Source organism: Acipenser ruthenus, chromosome 23 (genome assembly GCF_902713425.1).
Source record: "Acipenser ruthenus chromosome 23, fAciRut3.2 maternal haplotype, whole genome shotgun sequence".
Classification (NCBI taxonomy): domain Eukaryota; kingdom Metazoa; phylum Chordata; class Actinopteri; order Acipenseriformes; family Acipenseridae; genus Acipenser; species Acipenser ruthenus.
The window spans coordinates 13,850,725-13,870,020 of record NC_081211.1 but is presented as its reverse complement, the minus strand read 5'-3'; the positions used below and the strand labels follow the sequence as shown (position 1 = coordinate 13,870,020).

Sequence of the window (19,296 nt, the reverse complement as noted above, 5' to 3'; positions counted from 1 at the left end):
TGACATACTTGGTTTCCTGTCCCCATTCATTCCTGTGTTACAGGGGATAGGTTCCCACCTCCTGACCCTCACATGTTTTCCTATTATGTTGTCAACGTGAAAACGAAAATCAACTGCAAAAAAAAAGAAGTCTGAACATAATTTAGATCTTTTATTAGTACCATGTAATCAAAGAAACTACAAAATGATATCGCAAAAGTCTACCGGAAGTCATAATAGTAGTACAGTATTTCATTTTAGATTTTGAAATGTCAGATTTTTAAAAATGTTTTCAGTTTTTCGTTAAGTATATGGAAAACTACAAAGCGATATGATGTTAACGCAACATTATTCAGCAGGTTTCATTCGACTTTATGAAGCACAATGAGCTAATTCTATAGGGTGATGCAAAACTTTTGGCCATAGCTATATACATCATAACAAATACATACAACCAACAGTTCATTATGATTTATAATACCAGGTATGTTACATAGGGTCCCTTAACCTTGGATTCAAATGGATTAACGGTATGTGACAATTTATAGGAATATTGCAGGAATACTGGCACTGTAATTCAGTTAAGAAGGACTTGGTCATTCGGTTACCATGTGTACTGTAGCCTCTAAATAAAGCAGAGGGACTGGAAAGTGAGTCATTCAAGTGATAGTAGCGCACAGAATAATTCCATGAATGTATATGCTCTGCACATCCATTCAGTCTCTTATCCATCAGTTACTAAGCAACTGCTTCCCCTCATTGCGTGCAGCCAGTTCAGATGCTTTGACCCCGAACACACTGCTGAGGTGAAATGAGCTAGGAAGTGCAAGTGAACACATGTCCTGGAAGGGAAGACAAAACAACTAAAAACGTTCTTTTCCGTAGTGTCATGTTTTAAAATAAGAGACACAACAGGTAAGATTTCTGAAAGTATGCAACAACCACCATGAGTAATGCAGCTTGCAATGTCAAGTAGGACGTGGGAAAGATATTCAAAGAGATAGGCAGGTTTATATTGTAATGGAATCAAGTTTTGAACTGTGAGAATTCTTTCAGAGAAACTCTTTCTAAACAGATGTGTCAGTCTGTTCAAGGAGGACGGCCAGTGTGTTATACATTATGTACGAGACATCATATTATTGTGACCTGAAGGTCAGGTGAGAAGAAACTCCTTGGTCATATTTATTCTATCCTGTCTGAGTACAAGTATATCTACATCAACTCTACCAGAGTACCTTTTCAAAGTTCAGTAAGGTGCTGGAATTACCAGTACCACCATGGTAACCTTCTCCAAGCGGGACTCATTGATTGTTGATTTAGTTGTAAAAGGATCAGTAGTTTCACACTCTGGGGTACGAGGAGACCTCATATTAGCATGCATGTACATGCTATTTCTGACTTATTATTTCATTATAATTTGAGATACAAAAACCACTCACTCAAAGGTATATTGACACTTTCACAGTGACACAAATAAAAAACGTATTCAGGTTATATACAAAAGCATGGGGAAACTGAAAAATGAGTGTACACATTTTTATAAGGGGCCACAAGAGTCCATTATACCAACTCTCACACACATTACAAGGCATAGTAATATCAATGGATCAGGTAAGTGAGTTGGTCTATGATGTTATAGTCGTACAGTCATGTGATCTTGTTTAGCCAATCACAGCACTTAATTTATCCAAGCCATTTTATAAGTAAGAAGTAACCCATGACAGGGTGTGTGGTAAGACAATTCTTACCGCACGCCCTGGGTGTGTTGTGAGGCACGAGACCAAAGGTGGAGTGCTGGGAGTGTGGTTGGGTGGAGTGCTGGAGTGGGTTGGGTGGAGTGTTGGGAGTTGGGTGGAGTGTTTTATGACATGGACAGTATAATGTTCTGTAATTGAAATGGGATTTCAGTGTTATTATTATTTATTTATTTATTTATTTATTTATTTATTTATTTGGCAGACGTCTTTATCCAAGGCAACTTACAGGTGTTACAGGGCAGTAAAGGGTTACAAAGCAAGCTTCATATATAAATACAGTGTAGTTTACAGTAAGTGCAAATAATAATACAATATGAACTAGGATGCAACAAGTTAGGATTACAAGAGGTTATATCTGAACCTTCAATAAAAAATGACAGGATCTATTTGGCTTAGACTCCTGATAATATGAATTACTGATAATACAGTCCCTTGAAATTCATATTAATGAGAGTTGACTGTATTTCAAAGACTATGCTTAGAAGTAAAAATGCCTTCCGGTTCTGTCATTTAGTTTCACTCCAAAGGTCCACCTCTGTGGTTCTCAACCTCTGGGTCATGACCCCACCTGGGGTCGCAGCCTTGCGGGTGATATATAGCGAAACATCAGAAACCTGAATGACGCGATACATAAAAATACACTAAAACAAGTGTAGCAGTTAGAATCCTACCATGACTGCTGAAATCACAAACACATTAAAACCCAGTTAGAATCCAGGTGAGGGAGAAGGAGACATTGTTTGAATTGACTTGTTTCTGAGAGTAGCCACTCTCAGAAGTGGTGAAACGTAAAGTGATGGTGAAACGTAAACCAGCACAGCCTTCCCACTGACTGACTGAACATTTCAATTACTAATTCGTTTCTGCAGTTCTACAACATAGGATTTGTATTCACTCATTTGTAAACTGGTTCATCTCTTTCTCAGTTTATTATTTAAAATTGTTCAAGAAAACGCATTGCCGCGTTTTTATTTTTGTACACCTGTTCTTGTGTTGATGGCGAGGGGGGGGGAGGGAGGAGTCATGAACCTGGGACACTGTAAATCAATGGGTCGTCAGGGGGAGGCTGAGAGCCACTGGTCAGCTGAAATCAGATCATGTGACTTAAAGCACAGAATATAATTAGATCACTTTTTTATCTAGTATTGTACTTAAAAAAAAAAAGAATATAAATATAAAAAGCAAGCAAAGCACCAAAGTATCTTCTACACAAAAAGAGGGGGACCTAGTCATGTTGCTGAAGGAGACACTCCACACAGAGAGGTGAGGGTTATGGTTAGGGTTAGGGTTAGGGTTAGTGTTAGTGTTAGGGTTAGTGTTAGTTGATTCAATGGGCTGCCTAATCATGTTGTTGATGCTGAACCACTGGGATCCTTTAACACTCAACTTGACAACATCGTGAGATCAATCAGTTAATGCTAATACAACATTGTAGAAGACAATGGCTTTTAAAAACTTGGTTAACATTCCTTTAAGTTACCACGTAAAATTCTAGTTTTAGCATTTACTGTTACAGAATTTGCCTTGTTAAAAGTAAATTGGTGCGTTGACATATTTACACATTTTTCAGTATTTCATGAGAAGGTTACATTTTGACATTCATTACTGTATATGATAGTTCAATGAAACAGGCAATGGGCAGTGTTCTAGTGCTGGAGCTATTGGCTTTGTGTGATGAAACTATACATGTTACACTTTTGTGCTGGCAACTCCCTCCTCCGTTGTGTCCCTCGATTCCACATTGTGATTCTGCCTGAATCCCCTGAAAGCTGGACAGATTGGAATGAATCTCAAGCACTTGGTTCTCTTCACACAGCTCATCCCCACTGGGAAGTCGTAGGTCTGCAGACTCACAGTCATGTCACTGTTAGCGTGGGCCCCCTCCTTCCACTCCAGCAGACCTCGCTCTTTCTTGGTACCTGGGATTCATGAGGAGATCATTAATAACCTGCAGCAGTTATGAGTAAGGAGCACAGCAGCTTCCTATGACATTCTTTGTTGGCAAATAATGACAGTGGGAGGAACACTTGTTGCTGATCCCACTAAGAACCACCTTGTGCATGTCTTGATATCTTTCAATAGAAAATCGTTCCATCTTCAGAGATATAGAAAATATTTTATTGACCATGATTTCTCTCCACCAAATGTTGTTAATTACCTCTGTTTTGATGTCACTCCAGATGAAATGCATTGAAGCATCTTAAAGACTTGTGTTTGTTCTTAATTGTAACCCACAAAATGAGTTTCTGTAATGGTGACTGCCAAGTCCTGAATACAGTAGAACCTGTCATATTCGATTTAATTGGCTCCAGATGTCCATGAAAATATGTGAAAATACTGCATCTCAGAGTGAGACGTTACACTGCATTGTAGTTGCATTATTAACATTGGGGCATTATAAATGAACAATGTCAGGTATATCAGTGTGTCTAAAAGACCAAAGTACGGGACTGCACGTAAACTATTAGAAGAAAACCAGTGAACATTATTGCAAGACAAAGCACTGTAATACAGTATTTGTCCATTTACATGCCAAAGTAATTTGACAGGATTTTTTTTGGCACTTTAAATGGGTGTTAACCCGAGACAGAAAAGGCATTTAAAATAAACCACAACAACAAAAGAGCACACACAAACACAACCCGGCTTTGTATCTGCACACAAACACAACCTGGCTTTGTATCTGCACACAAACACAACCCGGTTTTGTATCTGCACACAAACACAACCTGGCTTTGTAGAGCACACAATCACAACCCGGATTTGTATCTGCACACAAACACAACCTGGCTTTGTAGAGCACACAATCACAACCCGGATTTGTATCTGCACACAAACACAACCTGGCTTTGTAGAGCACACAAACACAACCTGGCTTTGTATCTGCACACAAACACAACCTGGCTTTGTAGAGCACACAAACACAAACTGGCTTTGTAGAGCACACAAACACAACATGGCTTTGTATCTGCACACGAACACAACCTGGCTTTGTATCTGCACACAAACACAACCCGGCTTTGTATCTGCACACAAACACAACCCGGCTTTGTATCTGCACACAAACACAACCCGGCTTTGTATCTGCACACAAACACAACCCGGCTTTGTATCTGCACACAAACAGAACCCAGATTTGTATCTGCACACAATCACAACCCGGCTTTGTATCTGCACACAAACACAACCTGGCTTTGTAGAGCACACAATCACAACCCGGATTTGTATCTGCACACAAACACAACCCGGCTTTGTATCTGCACACAAACACAACCTGGCTTTGTAGAGCACACAATCACAACCCGGCTTTGTATCTGCACACAAACACAACCTGGCTTTGTATCTGCACACAAACACAACCCGGCTTTGTAGAGCACACAATCACAACCCGGATTTGTATCTGCACACAAACACAACCCGGCTTTGTAGAGCACACAATCACAACCCGGCTTTGTATCTGCACACAAACACAACCTGGCTTTGTAGAGCACACAATCACAACCCGGCTTTGTATCTGCACACAATCACAACCTGGCTTTGTATCTGCACACAAACACAACCTGGCTTTGTATCTGCACACAAACACAACCTGGCTTTGTATCTGCACACAAACACAAGCTGGCGTTGTATCTGCACACAAACACAAGCTGGCTTTGTATCTGCACACACTCACAACCTGGCTTTGTAGAGCACACAAACACAACCTGGTTTTGTATCTGCACACAAACACAACCTGGCTTTGTAGAGCACACAAACACAACCTGGCTTTGTATCTGCACACAGACACAACCTGGCTTTGTATCTGCACACATACACAACCTGGCTTTGTATCTGCACACAAACACAACCCGGCTTTGTAGAGCACACAAACACAACCTGGCTTTGTAGAACACACAAACACAACATGGCTTTGTATCTGCACACAAACACAGCCTGGCTTTGTAGAGCACACAAACACAACCTGGCTTTGTATCTGCACACACTCACAACCTGGCTTTGTAGAGCACACAAACACAACCTGGTTTTGTATCTGCACACAAACACAACCTGGCTTTGTAGAGCACACAAGCACAACCTGGCTTTGTATCTGCACACAGACACAACCTGGCTTTGTATCTGCACACATACACAACCTGGCTTTGTATCTGCACACAAACACAACCCGGCTTTGTAGAGCACACAAACACAACCTGGCTTTGTAGAGCACACAAACACAACATGGCTTTGTATCTGCACACAAACACAGCCTGGCTTTGTAGAGCACACAAACACAACCTGGCTTTGTATCTGCACACAAACACAACCTGGCTTTGTAGATCACACAAACACAACCTGGCTTTGTATCTGCACACAAACACAACCTGGCTTTGTATCTGCACACATACACAACCTGGCTGTGTATCTGCACACAAACACAACCTGGCTTTGTAGAGCACACAAACACAACCTGGCTTTGTATCTGCACACAAACACAACCTGGCTTTGTAGAGCACACAAACACAAACTGGCTTTATAGAGCACACAAACACAACCTGGCTTTGTATCTGCACACAAACACAACCTGACTTTGTATCTGCACACAAACACAACCTGGCTTTGTATCTGCACACAAACACAACCCGGCATTGTAGAGCACACAAACACAAGCTGGCTTTGTATAGCACACAAACACAACCTGGCTTTGTATCTGCACACAAACACAACCCGGCTTTGTAGAGCACACAAACACAACCTGGCTTTGTATCTGCACACAAGCACAACCTGGCTTTGTAGAGCACACAAACACAACCTGGCTTTGTATCTGCACACATACACAACCTGGCTTTGTATCTGCACACATACACAACTTGGCTTTGTATTTGCATATATACACAACCTGGCTTTGTATCTGCACACAAACACAACCTGGCTTTGTAGAGCACACAAACACAGCCTGGCTTTGTATCTGCACACATACACAACCTGGCTTTGTATCTGCACACAAATACAACCTGGCTTTGTATCTGCACACAAACACAACCTGGCTTTGTAGAGCACACAAACACAACCTGGCTTTGTATCTGCACACAAACACAGCCTGGCTTTGTAGAGCACACATACAAAACTTGGCTTTGTATCTGCACACATACACAACCTGGCTTTGTATCTGCACACAAACACAACCCGGCTTTGTAGAGCACACAAACACAACCTGGCTTTGTATCTGCACACAAACACAACCCGGCTTTGTAGAGCACACAAACACAACCTGGCTTTGTATCTGCACACAATCACAACCTGGCTTTGTAGAGCACACAAACACAACTTGGCTTTGTATCTGCACACAAGCACAACCTGGCTTTGTAGAGCACACATACACAACTTGGCTTTGTATCTGCACACAAGCACAACCTGGCTTTGTATCTGCACACAAACACAACCTGGCTTTGTAGAGCACACAAACACAACCTGGCTTTATAGAGCACACAAACACACCTGGCTTTGTATCTGCACACAAACACAACCCGGCTTTGTAGAGCACACAAACACAGCCTGGCTTTGTATCTGCACACATACACAACCTGGCTTTGTATCTGCACACAAACACAACCTGGCTTTGTATCTGCACACAAACACAACCTGGCTTTGTAGAGCACACAAACACAACCTGGCTTTGTATCTGCACACAAACACAACCCGGCTTTGTAGAGCACACAAACACAACCTGGCTTTGTATCTGCACACAAACACAACCTGGCTTTGTAGAGCACACAAACACAACCTGGCTTTGTATAGCACACAAACACAACCTGGCTTTGTATCTGCACACAAACACAGCCTGGCTTTGTAGAGCACACAAACACATGCTGGCTTTGTATAGCACACAAACACAACCTGGCTTTGTATCTGCACACAAGCACAACCTGGCTTTGTATCTGCACACAAACACAACCTGGCTTTGTATCTGCACACAAACACAACCTGGCTTTGTAGAGCACACAAACACAACCTGGCTTTGTATCTGCACACAAGCACAACCTGGCTTTGTAGAGCACACATACACAACTTGGCTTTGTATCTGCACACAAGCACAACCTGGCTTTGTAGAGCATACAAACACAACCTGGCTTTGTAGAGCACACAAACACAACCTGGCTTTTTGTAGAGCACACAAACACAACCTGGCTTTGTATCTGCACACAAACACAACCTGGCTTTGTATCTGCACACAAACACAACCCGGCTTTGAAGAGCACACAAACACAACCTGGCTTTGTAGAGCCCACAAACACAACCTGGCTTTGTATCTGCACACAAACACAACCCGGCTTTGTAGAGCACACATACACAACTTGGCTTTGTATCTGCACACATACACAACCTGGCTTTGTATCTGCACACAAACACAACCTGGCTTTGTATCTGCACACAAACACAACCTGGTTTTGTATCTGCACACAAACACAACCCGGCTTTGTAGAGCACACAAACACAATCTGGCTTTGTAGAGCACACAAACACAACCTGGCTTTGTATCTGCACACAAGCACAACCTGGCTTTGTATCTGCACACATACACAACTTAGCTTTGTATCTGCACACAAGCACAACCTGGCTTTGTAGAGCACACAAACACAACCTGGCTTTGTAGAGCACACAAACACAATCTGGCTTTGTAGAGCACACAAACACAACCTGGCTTTGTATCTGCACACAAACACAACATGGCTTTGTATCTGCACGCAAGCACAACCTGGCTTTGTAGAGCACACATACACAACTTGGCTTTGTATCTGCACACATACAGAAACTGGCTTTGTATCAGCACACAAACACAACCTGGCTTTGTATCTGCACACAAACACAACCTGGCTTTGTATCTGCACACAAAAACAACCCGGCTTTGTAAAGCACACAAACACAACCTGGCTTTGTAGAGCACACAAACACATCCTGGCTTTGTATCTGCACACATACACAACCTGGCTTTGTATCTGCACACAAACACAACCTGGCTTTGCATCTGCACACAAACACAACCTGGCTTTGTAGAGCACACAAACACAACCTGGCTTTGTATCTGCACACATACACAACTTAGCTTTGTATCTGCACACAAGCACAACCTGGCTTTGTAGAGCACACAAACACAACCTGGCTTTGTAGAGCACACAAACACAATCTGGCTTTGTAGAGCACACAAACACAACCTGGCTTTGTATCTGCACACAAACACAACATGGCTTTGTATCTGCACGCAAGCACAACCTGGCTTTGTAGAGCACACATACACAACTTGGCTTTGTATCTGCACACATACAGAAACTGGCTTTGTATCAGCACACAAACACAACCTGGCTTTGTATCTGCACACAAACACAACCTGGCTTTGTATCTGCACACAAAAACAACCCGGCTTTGTAAAGCACACAAACACAACCTGGCTTTGTAGAGCACACAAACACATCCTGGCTTTGTATCTGCACACATACACAACCTGGCTTTGTATCTGCACACAAACACAACCTGGCTTAGCATCTGCACACAAACACAACCTGGCTTTGTAGAGCACACAAACACAACCTGGCTTTGTATCTGCACACAAACACAACCTGGCTTTGTAGAGCACACAAACACAACCTGGCTTTGTATCTGCACACAAACACAACCCGGCTTTGTAGAGCACACAAACACAACCTGGCTTTGTATCTGCACACAAACACAACCTGGCTTTGTAGAGCACACAAACACAACCTGGCTTTGTATAGCACACAAACACAACCTGGCTTTGTATCTGCACACAAACACAGCCTGGCTTTGTAGAGCACACAAACACATGCTGGCTTTGTATAGCACACAAACACAACCTGGCTTTGTATCTGCACACAAGCACAACCTGGCTTTGTATCTGTACACAGACACAACCTGGCTTTGTATCTGCACACATACACAACCTGGCTTTGTATCTGCACACAAACACAACCTGGCTTTGTATCTGCACACAAGCACAACCTGGCTTTGTAGAGCACACATACACAACTTGGCTTTGTATCTGCACACAAGCACAACCTGGCTTTGTAGAGCACACAAACACAACCTGGCTTTGTAGAGCACACAAACACAACCTGGCTTTGTATCTGCACACAAACACAACCTGGCTTTGTATCTGCACACAAACACAACCCGGCTTTGTAGAGCACACAAACACAACCTGGCTTTGTAGAGCCCACAAACACAACCTGGCTTTGTATCTGCACACAAACACAACCCGGCTTTGTAGAGCACACATACACAACTTGGCTTTGTATCTGCACACATACACAACCTGGCTTTGTATCTGCACACAAACACAACCTGGCTTTGTATCTGCACACAAACACAACCTGGCTTTGTATCTGCACACAAACACAACCCGGCTTTGTAGAGCACACAAACACAACCTGGCTTTGTAGAGCACACAAACACAACCCGGCTTTGAAGAGCACACAAACACAACCTGGCTTTGTAGAGCCCACAAACACAACCTGGCTTTGTATCTGCACACAAACACAACCCGGCTTTGTAGAGCACACATACACAACTTGGCTTTGTATCTGCACACATACACAACCTGGCTTTGTATCTGCACACAAACACAACCTGGCTTTGTATCTGCACACAAACACAACCTGGTTTTGTATCTGCACACAAACACAACCCGGCTTTGTAGAGCACACAAACACAATCTGGCTTTGTAGAGCACACAAACACAACCTGGCTTTGTATCTGCACACAAGCACAACCTGGCTTTGTATCTGCACACATACACAACTTAGCTTTGTATCTGCACACAAGCACAACCTGGCTTTGTAGAGCACACAAACACAACCTGGCTTTGTAGAGCACACAAACACAATCTGGCTTTGTAGAGCACACAAACACAACCTGGCTTTGTATCTGCACACAAACACAACATGGCTTTGTATCTGCACGCAAGCACAACCTGGCTTTGTAGAGCACACATACACAACTTGGCTTTGTATCTGCACACATACAGAAACTGGCTTTGTATCAGCACACAAACACAACCTGGCTTTGTATCTGCACACAAACACAACCTGGCTTTGTATCTGCACACAAAAACAACCCGGCTTTGTAAAGCACACAAACACAACCTGGCTTTGTAGAGCACACAAACACATCCTGGCTTTGTATCTGCACACATACACAACCTGGCTTTGTATCTGCACACAAACACAACCTGGCTTTGCATCTGCACACAAACACAACCTGGCTTTGTAGAGCACACAAACACAACCTGGCTTTGTATCTGCACACATACACAACTTAGCTTTGTATCTGCACACAAGCACAACCTGGCTTTGTAGAGCACACAAACACAACCTGGCTTTGTAGAGCACACAAACACAATCTGGCTTTGTAGAGCACACAAACACAACCTGGCTTTGTATCTGCACACAAACACAACATGGCTTTGTATCTGCACGCAAGCACAACCTGGCTTTGTAGAGCACACATACACAACTTGGCTTTGTATCTGCACACATACAGAAACTGGCTTTGTATCAGCACACAAACACAACCTGGCTTTGTATCTGCACACAAACACAACCTGGCTTTGTATCTGCACACAAAAACAACCCGGCTTTGTAAAGCACACATACACAACTTGGCTTTGTATCTGCACACATACAGAAACTGGCTTTGTATCAGCACACAAACACAACCTGGCTTTGTATCTGCACACAAACACAACCTGGCTTTGTATCTGCACACAAAAACAACCCGGCTTTGTAAAGCACACAAACACAACCTGGCTTTGTAGAGCACACAAACACATCCTGGCTTTGTATCTGCACACATACACAACCTGGCTTTGTATCTGCACACAAACACAACCTGGCTTTGTATCTGCACACAAAAACAACCCGGCTTTGTAAAGCACACATACACAACTTGGCTTTGTATCTGCACACATACAGAAACTGGCTTTGTATCAGCACACAAACACAACCTGGCTTTGTATCTGCACACAAACACAACCTGGCTTTGTATCTGCACACAAAAACAACCCGGCTTTGTAAAGCACACAAACACAACCTGGCTTTGTAGAGCACACAAACACATCCTGGCTTTGTATCTGCACACATACACAACCTGGCTTTGTATCTGCACACAAACACAACCTGGCTTAGCATCTGCACACAAACACAACCTGGCTTTGTAGAGCACACAAACACAACCTGGCTTTGTATCTGCACACAAACACAACCTGGCTTTGTAGAGCACACAAACACAACCTGGCTTTGTATCTGCACACAAACACAACCCGGCTTTGTAGAGCACACAAACACAACCTGGCTTTGTATCTGCACACAAACACAACCTGGCTTTGTAGAGCACACAAACACAACCTGGCTTTGTATAGCACACAAACACAACCTGGCTTTGTATCTGCACACAAACACAGCCTGGCTTTGTAGAGCACACAAACACATGCTGGCTTTGTATAGCACACAAACACAACCTGGCTTTGTATCTGCACACAAGCACAACCTGGCTTTGTATCTGTACACAGACACAACCTGGCTTTGTATCTGCACACATACACAACCTGGCTTTGTATCTGCACACAAACACAACCTGGCTTTGTATCTGCACACAAGCACAACCTGGCTTTGTAGAGCACACATACACAACTTGGCTTTGTATCTGCACACAAGCACAACCTGGCTTTGTAGAGCACACAAACACAACCTGGCTTTGTAGAGCACACAAACACAACCTGGCTTTGTATCTGCACACAAACACAACCTGGCTTTGTATCTGCACACAAACACAACCCGGCTTTGTAGAGCACACAAACACAACCTGGCTTTGTAGAGCCCACAAACACAACCTGGCTTTGTATCTGCACACAAACACAACCCGGCTTTGTAGAGCACACATACACAACTTGGCTTTGTATCTGCACACATACACAACCTGGCTTTGTATCTGCACACAAACACAACCTGGCTTTGTATCTGCACACAAACACAACCTGGCTTTGTATCTGCACACAAACACAACCCGGCTTTGTAGAGCACACAAACACAACCTGGCTTTGTAGAGCACACAAACACAACCCGGCTTTGAAGAGCACACAAACACAACCTGGCTTTGTAGAGCCCACAAACACAACCTGGCTTTGTATCTGCACACAAACACAACCCGGCTTTGTAGAGCACACATACACAACTTGGCTTTGTATCTGCACACATACACAACCTGGCTTTGTATCTGCACACAAACACAACCTGGCTTTGTATCTGCACACAAACACAACCTGGTTTTGTATCTGCACACAAACACAACCCGGCTTTGTAGAGCACACAAACACAATCTGGCTTTGTAGAGCACACAAACACAACCTGGCTTTGTATCTGCACACAAGCACAACCTGGCTTTGTATCTGCACACATACACAACTTAGCTTTGTATCTGCACACAAGCACAACCTGGCTTTGTAGAGCACACAAACACAACCTGGCTTTGTAGAGCACACAAACACAATCTGGCTTTGTAGAGCACACAAACACAACCTGGCTTTGTATCTGCACACAAACACAACATGGCTTTGTATCTGCACGCAAGCACAACCTGGCTTTGTAGAGCACACATACACAACTTGGCTTTGTATCTGCACACATACAGAAACTGGCTTTGTATCAGCACACAAACACAACCTGGCTTTGTATCTGCACACAAACACAACCTGGCTTTGTATCTGCACACAAAAACAACCCGGCTTTGTAAAGCACACAAACACAACCTGGCTTTGTAGAGCACACAAACACATCCTGGCTTTGTATCTGCACACATACACAACCTGGCTTTGTATCTGCACACAAACACAACCTGGCTTTGCATCTGCACACAAACACAACCTGGCTTTGTAGAGCACACAAACACAACCTGGCTTTGTATCTGCACACATACACAACTTAGCTTTGTATCTGCACACAAGCACAACCTGGCTTTGTAGAGCACACAAACACAACCTGGCTTTGTAGAGCACACAAACACAATCTGGCTTTGTAGAGCACACAAACACAACCTGGCTTTGTATCTGCACACAAACACAACATGGCTTTGTATCTGCACGCAAGCACAACCTGGCTTTGTAGAGCACACATACACAACTTGGCTTTGTATCTGCACACATACAGAAACTGGCTTTGTATCAGCACACAAACACAACCTGGCTTTGTATCTGCACACAAACACAACCTGGCTTTGTATCTGCACACAAAAACAACCCGGCTTTGTAAAGCACACAAACACAACCTGGCTTTGTAGAGCACACAAACACATCCTGGCTTTGTATCTGCACACATACACAACCTGGCTTTGTATCTGCACACAAACACAACCTGGCTTAGCATCTGCACACAAACACAACCTGGCTTTGTAGAGCACACAAACACAACCTGGCTTTGTATCTGCACACAAACACAACCTGGCTTTGTAGAGCACACAAACACAACCTGGCTTTGTATCTGCACACAAACACAACCCGGCTTTGTAGAGCACACAAACACAACCTGGCTTTGTATCTGCACACAAACACAACCTGGCTTTGTAGAGCACACAAACACAACCTGGCTTTGTATAGCACACAAACACAACCTGGCTTTGTATCTGCACACAAACACAGCCTGGCTTTGTAGAGCACACAAACACATGCTGGCTTTGTATAGCACACAAACACAACCTGGCTTTGTATCTGCACACAAGCACAACCTGGCTTTGTATCTGTACACAGACACAACCTGGCTTTGTATCTGCACACATACACAACCTGGCTTTGTATCTGCACACAAACACAACCTGGCTTTGTATCTGCACACAAGCACAACCTGGCTTTGTAGAGCACACATACACAACTTGGCTTTGTATCTGCACACAAGCACAACCTGGCTTTGTAGAGCACACAAACACAACCTGGCTTTGTAGAGCACACAAACACAACCTGGCTTTGTATCTGCACACAAACACAACCTGGCTTTGTATCTGCACACAAACACAACCCGGCTTTGTAGAGCACACAAACACAACCTGGCTTTGTAGAGCCCACAAACACAACCTGGCTTTGTATCTGCACACAAACACAACCCGGCTTTGTAGAGCACACATACACAACTTGGCTTTGTATCTGCACACATACACAACCTGGCTTTGTATCTGCACACAAACACAACCTGGCTTTGTATCTGCACACAAACACAACCTGGCTTTGTATCTGCACACAAACACAACCCGGCTTTGTAGAGCACACAAACACAACCTGGCTTTGTAGAGCACACAAACACAACCTGGCTTTGTATCTGCACACAAGCACAACCTGGCTTTGTATCTGCACACATACACAACTTGGCTTTGTATCTGCACACAAGCACAACCTGGCTTTGTAGAGCACACAAACACAACCTGGCTTTGTAGAGCACACAAACACAACCTGGCTTTGTAGAGCACACAAACACAACCTGGCTTTGTATCTGCACACAAACACAACCTGGCTTTGTATCTGCACACAAGCACAACCTGGCTTTGTAGAGCACACATACACAACTTGGCTTTGTCTCTGCACACATACAGAAACTGGATTTGTATCTGCACACAAACACAACCTGGCTTTGTATCTGCACACAAACACAACCTGGCTTTGTATCTGCACACAAAAACAATCCGGCTTTGTAAAGCACACAAACACAACCTGGCTTTGTAGAGCACACAAACACATCCTGGCTTTGTATCTGCACACATACACAACCTGGCTTTGTATCTGCACACAAACACAACCTGGCTTTATATCTGCACACAAACACAACCTGGCTTTGTAGAGCACACAAACACAACCTGGCTTTGTAGAGCACACAAACACAACCTGGCTTTGTATCTGCACACAAGCACAACCTGGCTTTGTAGAGCACACATACACAACTTGGCTTTGTATCTGCACACAATCACAACCTGGCTTTGTATCTGCACACAAACACAACCTGGCTTTGTAGAGCACACAAACACAACCTGGCTTTGTAGAGCACACAAACACAGCCTGGCTTTGTATCTGCACACATACACAGCCTGGCTTTGTATCTGCACACAAACACAACCTGGCTTTGTAGAGCACACAAACACAACCTGGCTTTGTATCTGCACACAAGCACAACCTGGCTTTGTAGAGCACACATACACAACTTGGCTTTGTATCTGCACACATACACAACCTGGCTTTGCATCTGCACACAAACACAACCCGGCTTTGTATCTGCACACATACACAACCTGGCTTTGTAGAGCACACAAACACAACCTTGCTTTGTAGAGCACACAAACACAACCTGGCTTTGTATCTGCACACAAACACAACCTGGCTTTGTATCTGCACACAAACACAACCTGGCTTTGTATCTGCACACAAACACAACCCGGCTTTGTAGAGCACACAAACACAAGCTGGCTTTGTATAGCACACAAACACAACCTGGCTTTGTATCTGCACACAAACACAACCCGGCTTTGTAGAGCACACAAACACAACCTGCCTTTGTATCTGCACACAAGCACAACCTGGCTTTGTAGAGCACACAAACACAACCTGGCTTTGTATCTGCACACATACACAACCTGGCTTTGTATCTGCACACAAACACAACCTGGCTTTGTATCTGCACACAAACACAACCTGGCTTTGTAGAGCACACAATCACAACCTGGCTTTGTATCTGCACACAAACACAACCTGGCTTTGTATCTGCACACAATCACAACCTGGCTTTGTGTCTGCACACAAACACAGCCTGGCTTTGTATCTGCAAACAAGCACAACCTGGCTTTGTAGAGCACACATACACAACTTGGCTTTGTATCTGCACACATACACAACCTGGCTTTGTATCTGCACACAAACACAACCTGGCTTTGTAGAGCACACAAACACAACCTGGCTTTGTATCTGCACACAAACACAACCCGGCTTTGTAGAGCACACAAACACAACCTGGCTTTGTAGAGCACACAAACACAACCTGGCTTTGTATCTGCACACAAACACAACCTGGCTTTGTATCTGCACACAAACACAACCCGGCTTTGTAGAGCACACAAACACAACCTGGCTTTGTATCTGCACACATACACAACCTGGCTTTGTATCTGCACACAAACACAACCTGGCTTTGTATCTGCACACAAACACAACCTGGCTTTGTAGAGCACACAAACACAACCTGGCTTTGTATCTGCACACAAACACAACCTGGCTTTGTAGAGCACACAAACACAACCTGGCTTTGTATCTGCACACAAACACAACCCGGCTTTGTAGAGCACACAAACACAACCTGGCTTTGTATCTGCACACAAACACAACCTGGCTTTGTAGAGCACACAAACACAACCTGGCTTTGTAGAGCACACAAACACAACCTGGCTTTGTATCTGCACACAAACACAGCCTGGCTTTGTAGAGCACACAAACACAGCCTGGCTTTGTAGAGCACACAAACACATGCTGGCTTTGTATAGCACACAAACACAACCTGGCTTTGTATCTGCACACAAGCACAACCTGGCTTTGTATCTGCACACAAACACAACCTGGCTTTGTATCTGCACACAAACACAACCTGGCTTTGTAGAGCACACAAACACAACCTGGCTTTGTATCTGCACACAAGCACAACCTGGCTTTGTAGAGCACACATACACAACTTGGCTTTGTATCTGCACACAAGCACAACCTGGCTTTGTAGAGCACACAAACACAACCTGGCTTTGTAGAGCACACAAACACAACCTGGCTTTGTAGAGCACACAAACACAACCTGGCTTTGTGAGCACACAAACACAACCTGGCTTTGTATCTGCACACAAACACAACCTGGCTTTGTATCTGCACACAAACACAACCTGGCTTTGTATCTGCACACAAACACAACCCGGCTTTGTAGAGCACACAAACACAACCTGGCTTTGTAGAGCACACAAACACAGCCTGGCTTTGTATCTGCACACATACACAACCTGGCTTTGTATCTGCACACAAGCACAACCTGGCTTTGTAGAGCACACATACACAACTTGGCTTTGTATCTGCACACATACACAACCTGGCTTTGCATCTGCACACAAACACAACCCGGCTTTGTATCTGCACACATACACAACCTGGCTTTGTAGAGCACACAAACACAACCTGGCTTTGTAGAGCACACAAACACAACCTGGCTTTGTATCTGCACACAAACACAACCTGGCTTTGTATCTGCACACAAACACAACCTGGCTTTGTATCTGCACACAAACACAACCCGGCTTTGTAGAGCACACAAACACAAGCTGGCTTTGTATAGCACACAAACACAACCTGGCTTTGTATCTGCACACAAACACAACCCGGCTTTGTAGAGCACACAAACACAACCTGCCTTTGTATCTGCACACAAGCACAACCTGTCTTTGTAGAGCACACAAACACAACCTGGCTTTGTATCTGCACACATACACAACCTGGCTTTGTATCTGCACACAAACACAACCTGGCTTTGTATCTGCACACAAACACAACCTGGCTTTGTAGAGCACACAATCACAACCTGGCTTTGTATCTGCACACAAACACAACCTGGCTTTGTATCTGCACACAATCACAACCTGGCTTTGTGTCTGCACACAAACACAGCCTGGCTTTGTATCTGCAAACAAGCACAACCTGGCTTTGTAGAGCACACATACACAACTTGGCTTTGTATCTGCACACATACACAACCTGGCTTTGTATCTGCACACAAACACAACCTGGCTTTGTAGAGCACACAAACACAACCTGGCTTTGTATCTGCACACAAACACAACCCGGCTTTGTAGAGCACACAAACACAACCTGGCTTTGTAGAGCACACAAACACAACCTGGCTTTGTATCTGCACACAAACACAACCTGGCTTTGTATCTGCACACAAACACAACCCGGCTTTGTAGAGCACACAAACACAACCTGGCTTTGTATCTGCACACATACACAACCTGGCTTTGTAGAGCACACAAACACAACCTGGCTTTGTATCTGCACACAAACACAACCTGGCTTTGTAGAGCACACAAACACAACCTGGCTTTGTATCTGCACACAAACACAACCTGGCTTTGTAGAGCACACAAACACAACCTGGCTTTGTATCTGCACACAAACACAACCCGGCTTTGTAGAGCACACAAACACAACCTGGCTTTGTATCTGCACACAAACACAACCTGGCTTTGTAGAGCACACAAACACAACCTGGCTTTGTAGAGCACACAAACACAACCTGGCTTTGTATCTGCACACAAACACAGCCTGGCTTTGTAGAGCACACAAACACAGCCTGGCTTTGTAGAGCACACAAACACATGCTGGCTTTGTATAGCACACAAACACAACCTGGCTTTGTATCTGCACACAAGCACAACCTGGCTTTGTATCTGCACACAAACACAACCTGGCTTTGTATCTGCACACAAACACAACCTGGCTTTGTAGAGCACACAAACA

General features: G+C 44.0%; 1 protein-coding gene across 1 annotated transcript in view; it reads right to left on the bottom strand.

Annotated features, from left to right (window-relative positions):
* Positions 1-206: 206 nt before the first annotated feature.
* The window catches only part of slc23a1 (solute carrier family 23 member 1), a 53,820-nt gene continuing 34,730 nt past the window's right edge, over positions 207-19,296 (bottom strand). Inside the window, exon 15 of the mRNA XM_058996640.1 lies at positions 207-3,655. Within this exon, the coding sequence (XP_058852623.1) occupies positions 3,426-3,655 (230 nt within the window). The 3' untranslated portion in view covers positions 207-3,425. The remainder of the gene's footprint in view (positions 3,656-19,296) is intronic.